The sequence below is a fragment of the Manis javanica genome, chromosome 3, assembly GCF_040802235.1.
Source record: "Manis javanica isolate MJ-LG chromosome 3, MJ_LKY, whole genome shotgun sequence".
Classification (NCBI taxonomy): domain Eukaryota; kingdom Metazoa; phylum Chordata; class Mammalia; order Pholidota; family Manidae; genus Manis; species Manis javanica.
In genome coordinates, this window is record NC_133158.1 from 112,472,963 (window position 1) to 112,493,130 (window position 20,168).

Consider the following 20,168-nt stretch of genomic DNA (forward strand, 5'->3'; position numbering starts at 1 on the left):
ACTAGAAATAAAGTATGCAAACAACAGACATGGAGGCTTAACAACATGCTCCTAAATAATCAATGGGTCAATGACCAAAATTAACACACAAATCAAGCAATATATGAGATAAATGAAGATAATAACACCCAAAATCTGTGAGAAACAGAGAAGTTCTAAGGAAAGTACATAGCAATACAGGCTTACCTCAAGAAACAACAATCCCAAATGAACAGTCTAAACTCACTATTAATGAAACTAGAAAAAGAATAACAAATGAGGCCCAAAGTCAGTAGAGGGAGGGATAAAATAAAGATTAGAGCAGAAATAAATAAAATCAAGAAGAATAAACAATAGAAAGAATGAAACCAGGAGCTGGTTCTTCGAGAAAGTGAACAAAATAGATAAACCCTTAGCCAGACTTATCAAGAAAAAAAGAGAGTCTACACACATAAACAGAATAAAAAATGACAAAGGAAAAATCACTATGGACACCACAGAAATAAAATGAATTATTAGAGAATACTATGAAAAATTATATGTTAACAAATTGGATAACCTAGAAGAAATGGACAACTTTCTAGAAACATACAACTTTCCAAGACTGATGCATGAAGAAAAAGAAATTCTGAACAGACCAATTACCAGCAACAAAATTAAACTGGTAATAAAAAAACTACCTAAGAACAAAATTCCTGGACCAGATGGCTTTACTGCCAAATTTTATCAAACATTTAGAGAAGACGTAAAACCCATGCTCTTTAAGGTTTTCCAAAAAGTAGAAGATGAAAGAATACTTCCAAACTCATTCTATGAAGCATCACTCTAATACTAAAACCAGGCAAAGACACCACACACAAAAAGAGAAAATTACAGATTAATATCCCTGATGAACACAGATAAAAAATACTCAACAAAATATGAGCAAACTGAATTCAAAAACACATCAAAAAGATTATCCAACATGATCAAGTAGGATTTATTCCAGGGATGCAAGGATGGTACAACATTGGAAAATCCATCAACATCACACACCACATCAGCAAAAAGGACAAAAATCACATGATAATCTCCATAAATACAGAAAAAGCATTTGACAAAATTCAACATCCTTTCATGATAAAAACTCTCAACAAAATGGGTATAGAGGGCCCTCAACATAACAAAGGCCATAGATGACAAACCCACAGCCAATATCACACTTAACAGCGAAAGCGGAAAGCTTTTCCTCTAAGGTTGGGAACAAAACAAGGATGCTCACTCTCCCCACTTTTATTCAACACAGTTCTGGAGGTCCTAGCCACAGCAATCAGAGAACACAAAGAAATAAAGGCATCCAGACTGGTAAGGAAGAAGGTAAACTGTCACTGTTTGCAGATGACATGATATTATACATAAAAAACCCTAAAGAATCCACCCCAAAACTACTAGAATAACTGAATTCAGCAAAGTTGCAGGATACAAAATTGATACACAGAAATCTGTTGTATTCCTATACAATAACAATGAGCAAGCAGAAAGAAAAATCAGGAAAACAATTTCATTTACAAATGCAACAAAAAGAATAAAATATCTAGGTCTAAACCTAATCAAGGAGGTGAAAGACCTATACCCTGAAAACTACAATACACTCATTAGAGAAATTAAAGAAGACACCAATAAATGGAAAATACATCCTGTGCTTATGGGTAGAATTAACATTTTCAAAATGGCCATCCTGTCTAAAGGAAACTACACAGTTAGTGCAATCCGTATCAAAATACTGAAAGTGTTCTTCAATGAACTAGAACAAATAGTTCTAAAATTCATATGGAACCACAAAAGACCCCAAATGGCCAAAGCAATCATGAGAAAGAAGAATAAAGCTTCTTCTTCAACTTTATTAATAAAGCACTCCACAACTTCAAGCTCTACTACAAAGCCACAGCAATCAAAACAATTTGGTAGTGGCACAAGAATAAACTTATAGATCAATGGAACAGACTAAAGGGCCCTGATATAAACCCACACATATATGGCCAATGAATGTACAATAAAGGATCCATAGGTATACAATGGTTAAATGACAACCTCTTCAACAACTGGTGTTGGCAAAACTGGACAGCTACATGTAAGAGAATGAAACTGGATTATTGTCTAATTCCATACACAAAAGTAAACTCGAAATGGATCAAAGACCTGAATGTAAGTCAAGAAATCATAAAACCATCAGAAGAAAACAGAGGCAAAAGTCTCTTGAATATAAACATGAGCAATTTTTTCCTGAACATATTTCTTCAGGCAAGGGAAACAAAAGCAAAAATGAACACATGGACTACCTCAAACTAAAAGCTTCTGCTCAGCAAAGGAAACCACCAGTAAAAGAAAAAGGCATCCTACAGTATGGGAGAATATATTTGTAAACAACATATCCGATAAGGGGTTAACATCTATATAAAGAACTTACATACCTCAACACCCGAAAAGCAAATAATCCAATTAAAAAAAGGGAAGACGATCTGAACAGACACTTCTCCAAAGAAGAAATTCAGATGGTCAACAGACACATGAAAAGATACTCTACATCACTAATTATCAGGGAAATACAAATTAAAACCATAATGAAATATCACTTTACACTAGTAAGGATGGCCAACATTGAAAAGACAAGGAACAATGAATGCTGGTGGGGATGCAGAGAAAGGGGAACCCTCCTATACTGTTGGTGGGAATGTAAATTAGTTTAACGATTGTGGAAAGCAATAGGGAGGTTCCTCAAAAAACTACAAATAGAAGTACTGTTTGACCCAGGAATTCCACTCCTAGGAATTTACCCAAAGAAAACAACATTTCAGATTCAAAAACACATATGTACCCCTATGTTTATCACAGCACTATTTACAATAGCCAAGATAAGGAAGCAACCTAAGTGTTCATCAGTAGATGAATGGATAAAGAATATGTGGTACATATACAGAATGGAATATTATTCAACCATAAGAAGAAAACAAATCCTACTATTTGCAACAACATGGAGCTAGAGGGTATTATGCTCAGTGAAATAAGCCAGGTGGAGCAAGTCAAGTACCAAGTGATTTCACTCAGTTGTGGAGTATAACAATGAAGCAAAACTGAAGTAGCACAACAAGGAGACTCACAGACTCTAAGAAGGAACTAGCAGTTACCAACGGGAAGAGGGTGGGGAGGTAGGGCAAAGGGGATTAATGGACATTATGATTAGCATACATAATGTAGGGGGGACACGGGGAAGGCAGTATAGCACGGAAAAGACAAGTAGTGACGGAATAGCATCTTACTATGCTGATGGACAGTGACTGCAATGGGGTGCTGGGCAGGGAACTTGGTAATATGGGTGAATATAATATCCACAATGTTGCTCATGTGAAACCTTTGTAAGATTGTATATCACTGATACCTTAATTTAAAAAAAGTCTCTTATCCTGTAAGAGATGTTTTCTTTGTTCTGCTCCCCAGAACAGAGAGGTCCCTTTCAGGTTTAGCAATAAACCTGGTTGGACTGTTAAAAAAAAAAGAAAAAGAGAATAAATTCAAGCCTTAAACTTGGAACAGAAATCATGTGGATAGTACACAAAATTAGATGTGTGACTTATCGGTGGTGTTATGTGAAAACACTTTTGGAAGACCTGAAATCATCTAAATATCCAAATGGTAGTTAAATAAATCATGGCATATACATACAGAGAAATACAATGTACACAAATAAGCATGCTTTCAAAGAATATGTAATGACATGGGAGCCTGGGCATATAAAATACAACTCAGAAAATGTTTATGTTAAAATATAACTCAGTAAATGGTCAGGATGGTCATTTCTGTGAGGATAGAGATTATTTTCCTTTTCTTCATGATGTTAATGTTTACTAATTTTCTATGATGATCATATACTTCTGTAATTATAATAAACATTAAACACTTTATATTCCTTTAAAAAATCATTGAACAAAATTATGTAGAGGTTGACAAGCTAAACTTAAAATTCACATGAAACTGGAAAGAACATGGAATAGCTAAAACAAACTTATAAACTTGGAGGACTTATAGTTCTGATTTCAAAACATATTACAAAGTTACAGTAATCAAAGCCTGTACGGTTAGCATAAGGATACATATGTAGATCAATGGAAGAGAATTAAGAATCCAGAAATAAACCCATATACTTGTAATTAACTGATTTTCTACAAGGGTGCCAAGAGTATTAAATGTAGAAAATACAGTCTTTTTAGCAAATAGTTATGGGACAACTGGATATCCATATGCAAAAGAATGAAGTTGAACCCTTACCTCCCACAATAAACAAAATTAACTCCAAATGGATCATAAGAACAAAAACTATAAAAGTCTAAGAAAAAAACAAAAGTCTTTTGATCTTGAATTAGGTAATGGTTTCTTAGATATGACATCAAAAGCATGTCAAAAGAAAAAAAAGTAAATTGGACTTTGGTGCTTTAGATAAGATTATCAAGGAAGTGAAAAGTGAAAAGATAATCTAAAGAAAGGGAGACAATCTTTTGCAAATCACTTGTCTGATTAAAGGACTTGTATCTAGATCATATAAAGAACTCTTACAGATTACCAATGAAAGACAATAAGTTAATTAAAAAATGGGCAAAGAATCTAAATAGACATTTCTTCAAAGGAGATATACAAATGTCAATAAGCACATGAAAAGATGCTCAACATCATTAGTTGAAGTAAATGCAAATCAAAGCTAAAATAAGACACCCCTTCATATCCTTAGGGTGGCTATAATAAAAAGGACTGAAACAATGTTGATAAGGAATAATAAGATTGGTGAGGATGTGAAGAAACTGGAACCTTCACACACTATTTGTGGGAATGTAAAATGGTGCACCTGCTATGGAAAATGGAGGTTCCTCCAACCCCTATATATAGGAATTACCATATGACTCAGCAATTCTACATCTAAGTATATATCCGAAGGAATTGAAGACAGGAAGTTGAACAGTTACTTGTATGCCAATGTTTACCACATTATTCAAAATGGCCAAAAGGTGGAAACAACCCAAGTGTCCATCAAGAGGATGAATAAACAGAATGTGCTGTGTGTGTGTGTATAATGGAATATTATTCAGCTTTAAGAAGAAATGGATTTCTGATACATGCTAGAATGTGGAAGAATCTCGAAAGCACTGTTAAGTAAAAGAAGCCAGACACAAAAAGCCACTTTATCACGTGATTCTAGTTATATGAATGGTCCAAAACAGACAAATCAATAGTAAAGGAAAGTAGATTTAGTGGTTGCCAGTGGCTGAGAAAAGGGCAGGATGGGGTCTTATGCTTGCTAATGGGTAAAGGGTTCCTTTACAGGGTGATAAAAATGTTCTCCAATTAGAAAGTGGTAATGGCAAAACACTGTGAATAAATGAAAAAACCACTGAATTGTATGCTTTAAAAGGGTAGATTTTGTGTATGTTTTTCAACATAAAACTTTTTTAAGGTAGAAAAAGGTGAGATATGATACAAATGCAAATTAAAACAATGAGTTAATACATTTTAAGTATTAGTTAACAAAAGATCAAAAAGTTAACACACAGTGCTGGTGACAGTATGGGGTAAAAACACTGATACTTTTTATTAAAGTATAAATGGGCAAAACTCTATGAAGTGCCACTTGACAATTATGATCAAATATAAAAACTGACACATTCATTGAGCAATCTATGTATATGTTGGCATATTCTTGTATATATACACAAAAAATCTATACAAAAATTATCAGTAGGCTATTGATTTTATGTGGTAAAAGCATGGTTAACAGCACATATATGCTTGTATAGACAGAATGTTTTCAGAAGTATATTTATTTAAGAAACTACTAAGACTTCCTTTCATAGGCAAGGGAACTGCAAGACTGGGAGCAGGGTGAATGATTGATTTACTTCTCACTGGACATCCTTCTGTATCTTTTGAATTTTGTACAATGTATATGCATTATCTGTTCAATTAGTTACCTAATTTTGGGAGTGTGAGGGCCATACCCAGGAAAAAAATGTGTTCTAAGGGCAGTTCTTATTTTCATTCATCAATACATAGTACTAAATGATCAGGGAATTAACAAAGGAATAACACACAAGTTTAAAAACTAATCTGAATAAACTTTACATTTTTGAAGTAAAATCCTTCCTTAGTGACCCAGAAGCTTATTAAAGTTGTTTTACCGAAATAAAAATTATTCTTGTTTTTATGAAGCAAGAGCCACAGAGCATAGTCAGTATCCAAACATTTCACACACTTTTTAAAAACTTTTTTATTAATGTATTATTGACATACAGTTCTTACGAAGGTTTCATGTGAAAAAACAATGTGGTTACTACATTTACCCATATTATTGAGTCCCCCCCCATACCCCAATGTAGTCACTGTCCATCAGTGTAGAAAGATGCCACAGATCCATTATTTGCCTTCTCTGTGCTACACTGTTTTCCCTGTGACCACTCACACCATGTGTACTAAACATAATACCCCTCAATCCTCTTCTCCCTCCTTCCCAGCCTGCCATCCCACAGCCCTCCCCTTTGGTAACCGCTAGTCCCATCTTGGAGTATGTGAGTCTGCTGCTGTTTTTTTCCTTCAGTTTTGATTCATTGTTATACTCCACAAATGAGGGAAATCATTTGGCAATTGTCTTTCTAAGCCTGGCTTATTTCACAGAGCATAATATCCTCCAGCTCCATCCATGTTGTAAATGGTAGGATTTGTTTATTTCTTATGGCTGAATAGTATTCCATTGTGTATGTGTACCACCTCTTCTTTGGAGAAATGTCTGTTTATATCCTCTACCCATTTTCTAATTGGGTTATTTGCTTCTTGGATGTTGAGGCATGTGAGTTCTTTATATATTTTGGATGTTAACCCCTTGTTGGACATGCCATTTACAAATATATTCTCCCATGCTGTAGGATGCCTTTTTGTTATGTTGATGGTGCTCTCTGCCATACAGAAGCTTTTGTTTGATGTAGTCCCATATGTTCATTTTTGCTTTTGTTTCCCTTGCTCAAGGAGATGCCTTCAGGAAGAAGTTGCTTATGTTTATATTCAGAACACTTTTGCCTATGTTGTCTTCAAAGAGTTTAATGGTTTCATGACTTATATTCAGGTCTTTGATCCATTTCAAGTTTACTTTTGTGTATGCAGTTAAACAATAACCCAGTTTCATTCACTTGCATGTAGCTGTCCAGTTTTGCCAACAGCAGCTGTTGAAGAGGCTATCATTTCCCCATTGTCTGTCCATGGCTCCTTTATCATATATTAATTGACTATATGGTTGGGTTTATATCAGGGCTTTCTAGTCTGTTCCATTGGTCTATGGGTCTGTTCTTGTGCCAGTACCAAATTGTCTTGATTACTGAGACTTTGTAGTAGAGCTTGAAGTTGGGGAGCATAATCCCCCTAGCTTTATTCTGCCTTCTCAGGATTGCTTTGGCTATTTTGGGTCTTTTGCGGTTCCATATGAATTTCATAATTATCTGCTCTTGTTCATTGAAGAATGCTGTTGGTATTTTGATAGGGATTGCATTGAATCTATAGTTTGCTTTAGACAGGATGGCCATTTTGACAATATTAATTCTTTCTATCCATGAGCACAGATGTGTTTCCATTTATTGGTATCTTCTATAATTTCTCTCATGAGGGTCTTTTAGTTTTCAGAGTACATGTCTTTCACTTCCTTGGTTCTTTTGATGCAATTGTGAATGGACTTGTTTTCCTGATTTCTCTTTCTGCTAGTTTATCATTAGTGCATAGGAATGCAACAGATTTCTGTGTATTAATTTTGTATCCAGCAACTTTGCTGATTTCAGATATTAGATCTATTAGTTTTGGAGTGGACTGTTCAGGGTTTTTTATGTACAGTATCATGTCATCTACAAACACTGACAGTTTAACTTCTTCCTTGCCAATCTGGATGCCTTTTATTTCTTTGCGTTGTCTGATTGCTGTGGCTAGGACCTCCAAAACTCTGTTGAATAAAAGTGGGGAAAGTGGGCATCCTTGTCTTGTTCCCAATCTTGAAGAAAAACCTTTCAGCTTCTTGCTGTTAAGTATGATGTTGGTTGTGGGTTTGTCATATATGGCATTTATTATATTGAGGTATTTGTCCTCTATACCCATTTTGTTGAGAGTTTTTACCATGAATGGATGTTGAATTTTGCCAAATGCTTTTTCAGCATCTATGGAGATGATCATGTGGTTTTTGTCCTTCCTTTTGTTGATGTGGTGGATGATATTGATAGATTTTCATATGTGGCACCATCCTTGCATTCCCGGAATAAATCCTACTTGATCATGATAGATGATCTTTTGATGTATTTTTGAATTCGGTTTGCTAAATATTTTGTTGAGTGTTTTTGCATCTATGTTCACCAGCAATATTGGTCTGTAATTTGCTTTTTTTGTGGTGTCTTTGCCTGGCCTCACATGATAAGTTTGGGAGCATTGCCTCTTCTTCTACTTTTTGGAAAACTTTAAGGAGACCAGGTAGTAGGTCTTCACTAAATGTTTGATAAAATTCAGCACTGGAGCCATCTGGAACAGGTACTTTGTTCTTAGGTAGTTCTTTGATTATCAGTTCACCTTTGTTACTGGTAATTGGTCTGTTCAGAATTTCTGTTTCTTTCTGGGTCAGCCTTGGAAGGTTGTTTTTTTCTAGAAAGTTGTTCATTTCTTCTAGGTTATCCAGTTTGTTAGCATATAATTTTTCAGAGTATTCTCTAATAATTCTTTGTATTTCTGTGGTGTCTGTAGTGATTTCTCCTTACACATTTCTGAGTTTGTTTACGTGTTTAGACTCTCTTTTTTTCTTGATAAGTCTGGCTAGGGGCTTATCTATTTAATGTATTTTCTTGAAGAACCTATTCCTGCTTTCATTGATTCTTTCTTTTGTTTAATTCTTCTCAATTTTAGTTATTTCTGCTCTAATCTTTATTATGTCCCTCCTTCTACTGACTTTGGGCCTCAGTTGCTCTTCTTTTTCTAGTTTTGTTAATTGTGAATGAACACTACTCATATGGGAATGTTCTTCTTTCCTGAGGTAGGTCTGTATTGCAATATACTTCCCTATTAGTATGACCTTTGCTGAGTTCCACAGATTTTGCAGTGTTGAATTATTGTCATTTGTCTTCATATATCGCTTTATCTGTGTTTTTATTTGGTTACTGATCCATTGGTTATTTAGGAGCATGTTGTGAAACTTCCATGTGTTTGTGGGATTTTTCATTTTTTTTGCATAATTTATTTCTAGTTTCATACTTTTGTGGTGTGAGAAACTGGTTGGTACAATTTCAATGTTTTTGAATTCACCAAGGCTCTTTTTGTGGCCTAGTATGTGATCTACTCTTGAAACAGTTGCATGCACACTTGAGAAGAATGTGTATCCTGTTCTGTAGATGTCTGTTAGGTCTATCTGTTCTAATGTATTGTTCAATGACTCTGTCTCCTTACTTATTTTCTGTCTGGTTGATCTGTCCTTCAGAGTGAGTGGAGTGTTGAAGTCTCCTAGACTGAATGCATTGCATTCTATTTCCCCTTTTAATTCTGTTAGTATTTGTTTCACATATGTAGGTGCTCCTGAGATGGGTTCATAGGTATTTATAATGGTTATATCTTCTTGCTGGATTGATCCCTTTATCATTATGTAATGTCCTTCTTTATCTCTTGTTACTTTGTGTTTTGAGCCTATATTGTCTGATTCAAGTACTGCAACTCCTGCTTTTTTCTCCCTATTAGTTGCATGAAATATCTTTTTGCATCCCTTCACTTTTAGTCTGTGTATGTCTTGGGGTTTAAAGTGAGTCTCTTGTAAGCAGCATATAGATGGGTCTTTTTTTTTTATCCATTCAGTGACTCTATGTCTACTGATTGGTGCATTCATTCCATTTACATTTAGGGTGATTATCGATGGGTATGTACTTATTTCCATTGCAGGCTTTAGATTCGTGGTTACCAAAGATTCAAGGTTAACCTCCTTACTCTCTAAGAGTCTAACTTAACTCACTTAGTATGCTATTACAAATATAATCTAAAGGTTCTTTTTTCCTCCTCCTCTTTCTTCCTCCTCCATTCTTTGTATATTAGGTATCATACCCTGTATTCTTCTGTCTATCCCTTGATTGGCTTCGGGGGTAGCTGATTTAATTTTGCATTTGCTTAGTAATTAGCTGTTCTACTTTCTTTACTGTGGTTTTATTACCTCTGGTGACCACTATTAAACCTTAGGAACACTTCCATCTATAGCAGTCCCTCCAAAATAGACTGTAGAGATGGTTTGTGGGAGGTAAATTCTCTCAGCTTTTGCTTATCTGGAAATTGTTTAATCCCTCCCTCAATTTAATGATAATACTGCCGGATAAAGTATTCTTGGTTTGAGACCCTTCTGCTTCATTGCATTAAATACATCATGCCACTCCCTTCTGGCCTGTAAGGTTTCTGCTAAGAAGTCTGTTGATAGCCTGATGGGCTTTCCTTTGTATGTGATCTTATTTCTCTCTCTGGCTGCTTTTAATAGTCTGTCCTTATCCTTGATCTTTGCCATTTTAATTACTATATGTCTTGGTGTTGTCTTCCTTGGGTCCCTTATGTTGGGAGATTTGTGTACCTCCATGGCCTGAGAAACTATCTCCTTCCCCAGACTGGGGAAGTTTTCATCAATTACCTCCTCAAAGACACTTTCTCTTCCTTTTTCTCTCTCTTCTTCTTCTGGTACTCCTATAATGCGAATATTGTTCCATGTGGATTGGTCACACAGTTCTCTCAATATGCTTTTATTTTTAGAGACCCTTTTTTCTCTCTGTGCCTCAGCTTCTTTGTATTCCTCTTCTCTAATATCTATTTAATTTATCATCTCCTCCACTGTATCTAATCTGCTTTTAAAAAGTTACATTGTACGTTTCATTTCTGCTACTATATTCTGTAACAATTGGATCTCTGACTGGAATTCAGTCCTGAATTCTTGAACATTTTTCTGTACCTCCAAGAGCATGTTAATGATTTTTTTTTGAAGTCTCTTTCAGGAAGATTCATGATGTTGAGTTCATTTGAATCTTTTTCTGGTGTATTCATAATTTTGCTTTGAACCAGATTCCTTTGACTTTCATATTTGTATGTGGCACCCTCTAGTGCCCAGCTCTATTCTCTGGAGCTGCTCAGTCCCTGGAACAATGTCAGGGCTCGCAGCAGAGCGGTGTTGGTCCCTGGAGGGAGGAAAGAGCTGTTCCCTGCTTCGCGGTTACTATACCTGTCTCCACTGCCAGAACCAGTGGGCTGAGCACACAGGTATAAGCCTCTATGCTTTGTGTTTGTAGCTGCTTTGGGCGGGGCTTCCCTCTGGCTGGCCTAATAGGGTTTGCCAGTTTGCTAGCTAGTTGGGGCTGGCCGGGAGAAAGGCACAGTAGGTTGCGTATCACAGAGGGGGCCCTTGGAGCTGCATAGCCAGCCATGGGACTGGACTACCTGAAGATTGTAAAAGTTCCCAAGCTGCTGGGCAGAGGACGATTTTGTCTACCTGTCCTTTTCTCTGAGCAGTGAGCTCTGTGCAATCCTTGCGCCTTTACCAGCCCTCTTGCTGTTAAGAAGTCTCTCAGACTTCCCACCTTTCTTTTGTCCCAGAGCAGCCGAATATGGATCCCTGCTTTCCACAAGCTGCTGGAATCTCAGTCTCTCCAGGTATTCTGCCTCTCTTAGCTTTCCAATCCCCCTAATCACAAGAGCACCATGAAATGTAGGTTTGCGCTCCCAGAGCAGATATCCAGAGTTAGGTATTCAGCAGTCCCAGGCCTCCACTCCCTCCCCGCTCCATTTCTCTTCCTTCTTCCAGTGAGCTGGGGTGGGGGAAGGACTTGTATCCCACCTGGTCATGGCTTTGCTACGTTACCCTGTTCTGTGAGGTTTATTCTTTTCTCCAGGTATATGCAGTCTGGCGCAGCCCTCTTTCCTGTTGCTCTTTCAGGATTAGCTGTATTAATTATATTTTCGTACTACATGAGGTTTGAGGAGGAAACCTCTGTCTCACCTCTCAAGCCACCATCTTTAATCCACAGAGTCCTTTAAATATGATAAAGTTCACACTCTGACAAATCTTGCTTGAGGAACTGGAATTTATCTTACTTTTCTTATGTACAGAAAAGGGTTAACACATCAGGCTGCTATCTCTAGAAGGGTCTTAGAAGAGATTTGGGAAATTGATTTTGGTAATGTTTGTACCATTCCCTAACTGAAAGGGTCTTTTACTGTGTGTAGTTTGTAGAGACAATGAATTTTAAGGTGAACACCTACTTTTCTTCTAGGAATCTGGAAATTTGGTATATGCTGGACATATCAAAGGGTGCCTATGTGACCACAGTTTAGTGACCCAGCTTTAGTAAAGCACTGCACTGGGTCCATAATGGCCTTCTCCAAGCAAAAACACTGCATATATATATATTGCTTCATTTTCTAAGGGAAAAGAGTGCTTTGTGTGACCCCACATGAAAGGAAGAAAGTGTAAGGATATCTAAACATGGGTTTAAACCCATGTTTAGATATCCTTACACTTTAATCTGACTTATTTTATAATCTGACTGCAGATCCTTGCTTACCAGGTGGCTGTAATCTTAGCCATGAGCACAACAATACGCTGAGTTTTGTGAGTTCTTCTAGCAAATTTCCAATGTTTGTACTTAAGCAGTTTTGGGGACCCTCAGCATACCTTGCTAAGCAGGAAAAATATTTTTTGAATATTATGTCATATAAACTTGAAATTACATAACTTTTACTCTTAAGTTTGCATTCCCCCTAGAAGGCATGTGTATTTATTTTCTTTGTTGATACCATCATTTTCTCTTGGTTTTCTGGTTGGAAAGTGATTATTAGGTAGGTGAGACAAAATTTAAAGAATAAAATGCAATTAATACCAAATGAAAAACCTCTCAGAACATACCCACTGCTAGTTTTTATATATTAACCTTTTAGTTGAAAGGACTTTAAAATTAAAATGTTTAATCACTGACTTAACTTTAAGCAAGAACAAAGTCAACAAACAGAACAAGAAAAGGAGAAAGAAATGTGAAGAAAAATGTACTACAAAGCATAAATTCTGCTTGATTAAGTATTCTACATCAGTGTGAAATGTTAACACTAACTGAAAAGAATCTGAAAGGAAGTATAGAAGAGCATTTTTGGTTTACATTAAATATTATTAATTTGGAGTTTCCAAAATTCCCACATATTTGATACACCCATATACATGTAAACACAGAATATAAAGCTAAATAAAATGTTCTGAAGTACAGACTGAAATCAACTACAGTTCAAAAATGGGAAGAAAGGATTTTTACAGTCTATGCAATTATGCACCATTTGATTTAAAAAAAAACAAAAAAACATGGGCACTGCTACTTCTACTTAAAACTCCAAAGACTTTCCCTTTTGGGTATAAAATGTTGGATCAGATTCTGTTGTTCTGGGTAAATATCTTCAAGGGAAAGATGGCTTTTTAATACATTTAAATAGAAGCAATAATCAATTTAAAGTTACAGAGTTATAATGAATTGTTTTAATATATGAATGCACACATAAATCTGGTTACTAAAAATTAGTTACTCAATTAGACTTCAAATTAATGAGTCTGAATACATGGTGTTATCTAAGTGACCATTGGTCAGAGACAGCCTTAGTGAAAGTTAATCATCTTAATTTGAAAGTAAAATCCTAACCAATATAAGATTGTATATGAAGTATAATAAAAAAAGTAAAGAAAAAATAAAATACTAAATTTCCATTTCAACACCTCTGCTTTGCAAGTATGCAGAATAATAATCAAAAGAGGACAGACTCGCTTCATTTACTTTAACAGTTACAGCTCAGTGGCTAAACTTCGTAAGTATAATGTATAAGTATATAGAGAACTTTGTAAGTATAATATAATGCTATGATATTTGTATCTATATCAAAACTGAACAGGAAAACCAGAATTAAAAATGTGGAGAGGACATGGAACTTACATAATTCGGTGTTTCCAAGCTATCTGTGTTGACCAGTACTGGAGGAGGATTTGCCTTAAAGAAAGAATTATAAATATGTTAGCTTAACAGGAAAACCAACACATTACCGATTATGTTCACAAACGTTAGAAGCATATAAAAGATTTGCTATTTCTTAAATTATATATAGTTTTGTATGAGCTTTTCATGTTAACCAATGTATCTAGTTTCTAGCATGAAATGTAAAGAATTAGATATAAGCAGTTAATTTGCTTTTGAGAGATTATTATTTCTGCTAAAATAAACATACTTTTCTTAAGATCTGTTACATTCACCAGCCTTCTAAAAAAATCCAGATATTCTTTAGTATATAATAAACTCTTCCTGAATTGTTCAGAAATCATTAATTTTTCTATTTCAAAGATCCAGTGAAGATTCCAATCATTTTATCACCAAGAAAAGAGATTCTCCCCCATACTGAATTGTGTTTGACCATGAAAATAAAAGTCTGCTACATAAATAAATCAATTGCAAACTTTAAAAAAAATGGATACACATACTTAAAGGCAAAAGCCTATTACTTTCAGCTGCTTTCCATTATTATGATTGCTTTCCACCTGTTATTCTACACTACTCACAGAATAACAACTCATAAAAACAAAAACAAAAGACAAGTAGAATAGCATATGTCTAAGTTTGGATTGAAAAAAGCTTGGTTTTCTGATTGGAAAGTGATTATTAGGTAAGTGAGACAAAATTTAAAGAATAAAACGCAATTAATACCAAATGAAAAGCCTATCAGAACATATCAGAAACACACCAGAAAAATAATGTGATCCCCTCAAAATTAATTTCTTTTGCATAGGTAAAAGTATAAAACTAGCAAATCAAATGACATTTTCATATAATAAAAAAATGACTATCTTTTAAAACCATTTTTTAGGAGATGTTTATAAACATTAATAGGTCTACTCCAATTAACTAAAGAATTACACATAAAAGCTGTATGAAAGAAACATGCACAAAAACAACTATTTTCTTTCAAGTGTCTGGGTTTTTCTAAAAGAAATATTCAGAGTTCAGATGTTTTACATTATATTCAATGAAGTACTAGATCTGGATGATCATGATAAAATGCTTAAGGACAACACAGTTACATGGTTAAATAATGTTACAGTATGCATTTGGACTACATGAAGCCGCAGGTTAAAAATGAGAAGGTAACCCTTTATTATACCTAAACATGAAATTTACTTCATCTGTGGCCCTACTTTTAAATATAAATATAATAGCCTATCTTTAAGAGTCCAGTGAAAATCAAACCTAACAAATAAAAATATTATTTGTAAGACTGCTATTAGGCAAAGCTAGTCAACTTATAGACCTTTGAGGTTATACATTTCCCAGTGACCTACTGAGATTCCTCAAATTGGTAATATTTCACTTCACTAAAAAAATTAATGGTAAATCTTTATCTTATTTTGCTTAAGCAATTACAGAGGAGGTGCAAGAAAGAACAAGGCTATCTGGAGTTATAAAAGAAGTTGCAAGAAAGCCATTTGGATCCCTTTGCCCATTTATTACCAAACATACAGTGGAAAATGTTGGTCTCTATCAAAATCTAACTTACACAAAATTAAAACAATGCTAGTACTCACGAGCACTAACTCATCATCATTGCACAGAACTTATCTTTTGATTTGTCTTATAAAAAGTCTATTTGATACTGAAATATATACAAACAAAACGATATATTGTTAAATTTACTTAAAAATAAATGACAATGAGAAATTATGGGTGGGAGGAGCTGTGGATCATGTAAGAATGCACATGAGTTGATGACTGTTGCAGTTGGGTGATGAGTATACATGGGAGTTCACTTGTATAAGTGAGCCTTGAACAACAGGGGTTTGGATTACACAGGTCCTCTTAAATGAGGATTTTTTTTCAGTAAGTATTACTGGAAAAATTTTGGGAGATTTGCAACAATTTGAAAAACTACTATTTCTCTAGGTGTTTTATTTCAAGGGTAGAGTATATAATACAAATAACATAAAAAATACATGTTAATCAACTGTTTACGTTATTGGTAAGGTTTCTAGTCAACAGCAGGCTATTAGCAGTTAAGTTTTGGAGCAAAAAATTACAGGCAGGGGCAGAGCCAAGATGGCGGTGTGAGTAGTTCAGTGGAAATCTCCTCCCAAAAACATATATATTTATGAAAATACAATAAATACAACTATTCCTAAAAGAGACACCAGTGGATACAGTACAAAAGCCAGGACACATCTACATCTTCAAGAACTCAATATCACATGAAAGGGGTAAGATACAAGCCGCGGCAAGGAAGGACATGAACGCCCCCCCCCACCCCAGAACCCGGTGGGAAGAAAGGAGTTGGAACAGAGAGGGAGTAAAAGCCCAGAACCGCAAAACAACCAGCTCTAGAAATCTATACCTGGAGTGCAGACACAAGGAGCACAGGGTGGTGGATATTAGAGAAACGGAAAAGCAAAACTTGCAGTCAGGTCCCTGAAACCGGCACCCCTGAGACAAAAGAAAAGCGAGTGCTTTTTGCAAGTCTTAAAGAGACAGGGATCCCACAGCTGGAAGAAGTCGTCCCAGCACACTTAGCCAGCAGCTGGGAATCCCAGGGAACTTTAGGGGCCCTAAACCCCTGGGTGGCAGTGCAGCTTTGAAACCCCTCACAGCACTAAGCAGCCTGTCAGTTGTTCCCCCAACAGGTGTGGACCCCAGCACACTGGCCCAGTACTGGGAGAGTGGCAGCGTGCACTGGGGTAGGGCGCCAGAAGGGACCAGGAGCGGCCTGTGCGAGCCCACCGCAGGAGCGACCAAGCAGCCCGGTACTGGCCTGTGCAGGCTGGCAGCAGCAGTGCCACAATGGCCTGGGAGTGGCCCACATGTGCCAGCGGCGGCAGTGCCAGAGGGGCACGGGAGTAGCCCACGCGTGCCAGTGGTGGTGGTGCCAGAGGGGCATGGGAAAAGCCCGCGCATAGCTGCAGCGGTGCCAGAGGGAGAAGCCATGCTCCCAGCAGCCGACGGGAATTCCAGCCCAATGCACAGCCGCCTGGGCCAGACCCAAAGGCTGCTGCGGGCACACAGCTGCCTAGCAGGGGCGCCGCTATCATGGAGGTGCATACTTGGCATGCCTGCCACTCCTCGCAGGGCTCTGCGCTGCTCTGACGGAGACCCTGACCACAGCAGCTTAGAGGATTAACCCAATGGCTGCTCCAGGACTGCGGGTAACTGACACAGGCAGTGGAGAAGGGCAAGGCATCCAGCAAGCAGGAAAGGACTTGCTTCTCCCAGCTGACACAACTGCAACCTGCCTACAACCACCACTATCACCATGAAAATGCAGAAAAACGTAGTCCACTCCAAAACAGTCCAGACAACCCCTGAGAGAGGATCTGCAGACACAGACACAGAAAAGAATTCAAAATAAAAATCATAAACATGCTGACGGAGCTGCAGAGAAATATACAAGAGCTAAGGGATGACGTTCAGAGGAGGATTTCAGAAATGAAACAAACTCTGGAAGGATTTATAAGCAGAATGAATAAGATGCAAGAGGCGATTGATGGAATAGAAATGAGAACAGAAATGCACAGAAGCTGATGCAGAGAGAGATAAAAGGATATCGAGGAATAAAACAATATTAAGAGAACTGTGTGACCAATCCAAAAGGAACAATATCCGCATTATAGGGGTACCAGAAGAAGAAGACAGAAAAAGGGATAGAAAGTGTCTTTGAAGAAACAATTGCTGAGAACTTCCCCAAACTAGGGGAGGAAATAGTTGCTCAGACTACGGAACCACACAGAACTCCGAACAGAAGGGACCCAAAGAGGACAAGACCAAGACACATAATAATTAAAATGGCAAAGATAAAGGACAAGGACAGAGTATTAAAGGCAGCCAGAGACAGAAAAAAGGTTACCTACAAAGGAAAACCCATCAGGCTATCATCAGACTTCTCAACAGAAACCTTATAGGCCCAAAGAGAATGGCATGATATACTTAATGCAATGAAACAGAAGGGCCTTGAACCAAGGATACTGTGTCCAGCACGATTATCATTTAAATATGAAGGAGGGATTAAACAATTCCCAGACAAGCAAAAGTTGAGGGAATTTGCCTCCCACAAACCACCTCTACAGGGCATCTTACAGGGACTGCTCTAGATGGGAGCACTCCTAAAAAGAGCACAGAACAAAACACCCAACATATGAACAATGAAGGAGGAGGAAAAGGGAGAGAAATAATTATCAGACTGTGTTTATAATAACTCAATAAGTGAGTTAAGTTAGACACTAAGGTAGTAAAGAAGTTAACCTTGAACCTTCGGTAACCACAAATCTAAAGCCCGCAATGGCAATAAGAACATATCTTTCAATAATCACCCTAAATGTAAATGAACTGAATGGACCAATCAAAAGACACAGAGTAATAGAGTGGACAAAAAAAGCAAGACCTATCTATATGCTGCTTACAAGACACTCACCTCAAACCCAAAGACATGCACAGATTAAAAGTCAAGGGATGGAAAAAGATATTTCATGCAAACAACAGGGAGAAAAAAGCAGGTGTTGCAATACTACTATCAGACAAAATAGACTTCAAAACAAAGAAAGTAAGAAGAGATAAGAAGGACATTACATAATGATAAAGGGCTCAGTCCAACAAGACGCTATAACCATTATAAACATATATGCACCCAATACAGGAAGCACCAACATACGTGAAACAAATTCTAACAGAATTAAAGGAGGAAATAGAATGCAATGCATTCATTTTTGGAGACTTTAACACACCACTCACTCCAAAGGACAGATCCACAAGACAGAAAAAAAGTAAGGACACACAGGCACTGAACAACACACTAGAACAGATAAACCTAAGAGACATCCATAGAACTCTACATCCAAAAGCAACAGGATACACATTCTTCTCAAGTGCACATGGAACACTCTCCAGAATAGACCACATACTAGGCCACAAAAAGAGCCTCAGTAAATTCCAAAAGACTGAAATTCTACTAAACAACTTTTCAGATCGCAAAGTTATAAAGCTAGAAATAAATTGTACAAAGAAAGCAAAAAGGCTCACAAACATATGGAGGCTGAAGCACATGCTCCTAAATAATCAATGCATCAACGACCAAATTAAAATGGAGATCCAGCAATATATGGAAACAAATGACAACAACAACACAAAGCCCCAACTTCTGTGGGACACAGCAAAAGCAGTCTGAAGAGGAAAGTATATAGCAATCCAGGCATAATTAAAGAAGGAAGAACAATCCCAAATGAATAGTCTAATGTCACAATTATTGAAACTGGAAAAAGCAGAACAAATGAGGCCTAAGGTCAGCAGAAGGAGAGACATAATAAAGATCAGAGAAGAAATAAATAAAATTGAGAATAAAACAATAGAAAAAAATCAAAGAAACCAAAAGCTGCTTCTTCAAGAAAATAAACAAAATAGATAAGCCTCTGGGCAGACTTATTAAGAGAAAAGAGAGTAAACACACATCAACACAATCAGAAATGAGAAAGGAAAAATCAGATGGACCCCACAGAAATACAAAGAATTATTAGAGAATACTATGAAAACCTATATGCTAATAAGCTGGAAAATCTAGGAGAAATGGACAACTTACTAGAAAAATACAACCTTCCAAGACTGACCCAGAAATAAACAGAAAATCTAAACAGACCAATTACCAGCAATGAAATTGAAGCAGTAATAAAAAAACTACCCAAGAACAAAACCCCTGGGCCAGATGGATTTACCTTGGAATTTTATCAGACATACAGAGAAGACATAATACCCATTCTCCTTAAAGTTTTCCAAAAAATAGAAGAGGAGGGAATACTCCCAAAGTCATTCTATGAAGCCAACATCACCCTAATACCAAAACCAGGCAAAGACCACACCAAAAAAGAAAACTACAGACCAATATCCCTGATGAACATGGATGCAAAAATACTCAATAAAATATTAGCAAACAAAATTCAAAAATACATCAAGAGGATCATACACCCATGACCAAGTGGGATTCATCCCAGGGATGCAAGGATGGTACAACATTCAAAAATCCATCAACATCATCTACCACATCAACAAAAAGGACAAAAACCACATGATCATCTCCATAGATGCTGAAAAAGT

General features: G+C 36.6%; 1 protein-coding gene across 18 annotated transcripts in view; it reads right to left on the reverse strand.

Annotated features, from left to right (window-relative positions):
- The window catches only part of DLG1 (discs large MAGUK scaffold protein 1), a 318,440-nt gene that overhangs the window by 122,432 nt on the left and 175,840 nt on the right, over positions 1 to 20,168 (reverse strand). For all 18 annotated transcript variants that reach the window (XM_073231852.1, XM_073231851.1, XM_073231856.1 and 15 more), the window contains one exon: positions 13,995 to 14,048. In XM_073231852.1, coding sequence (XP_073087953.1) covers positions 13,995 to 14,048 — 54 coding nt within the window. The remainder of the gene's footprint in view (positions 1 to 13,994; positions 14,049 to 20,168) is intronic.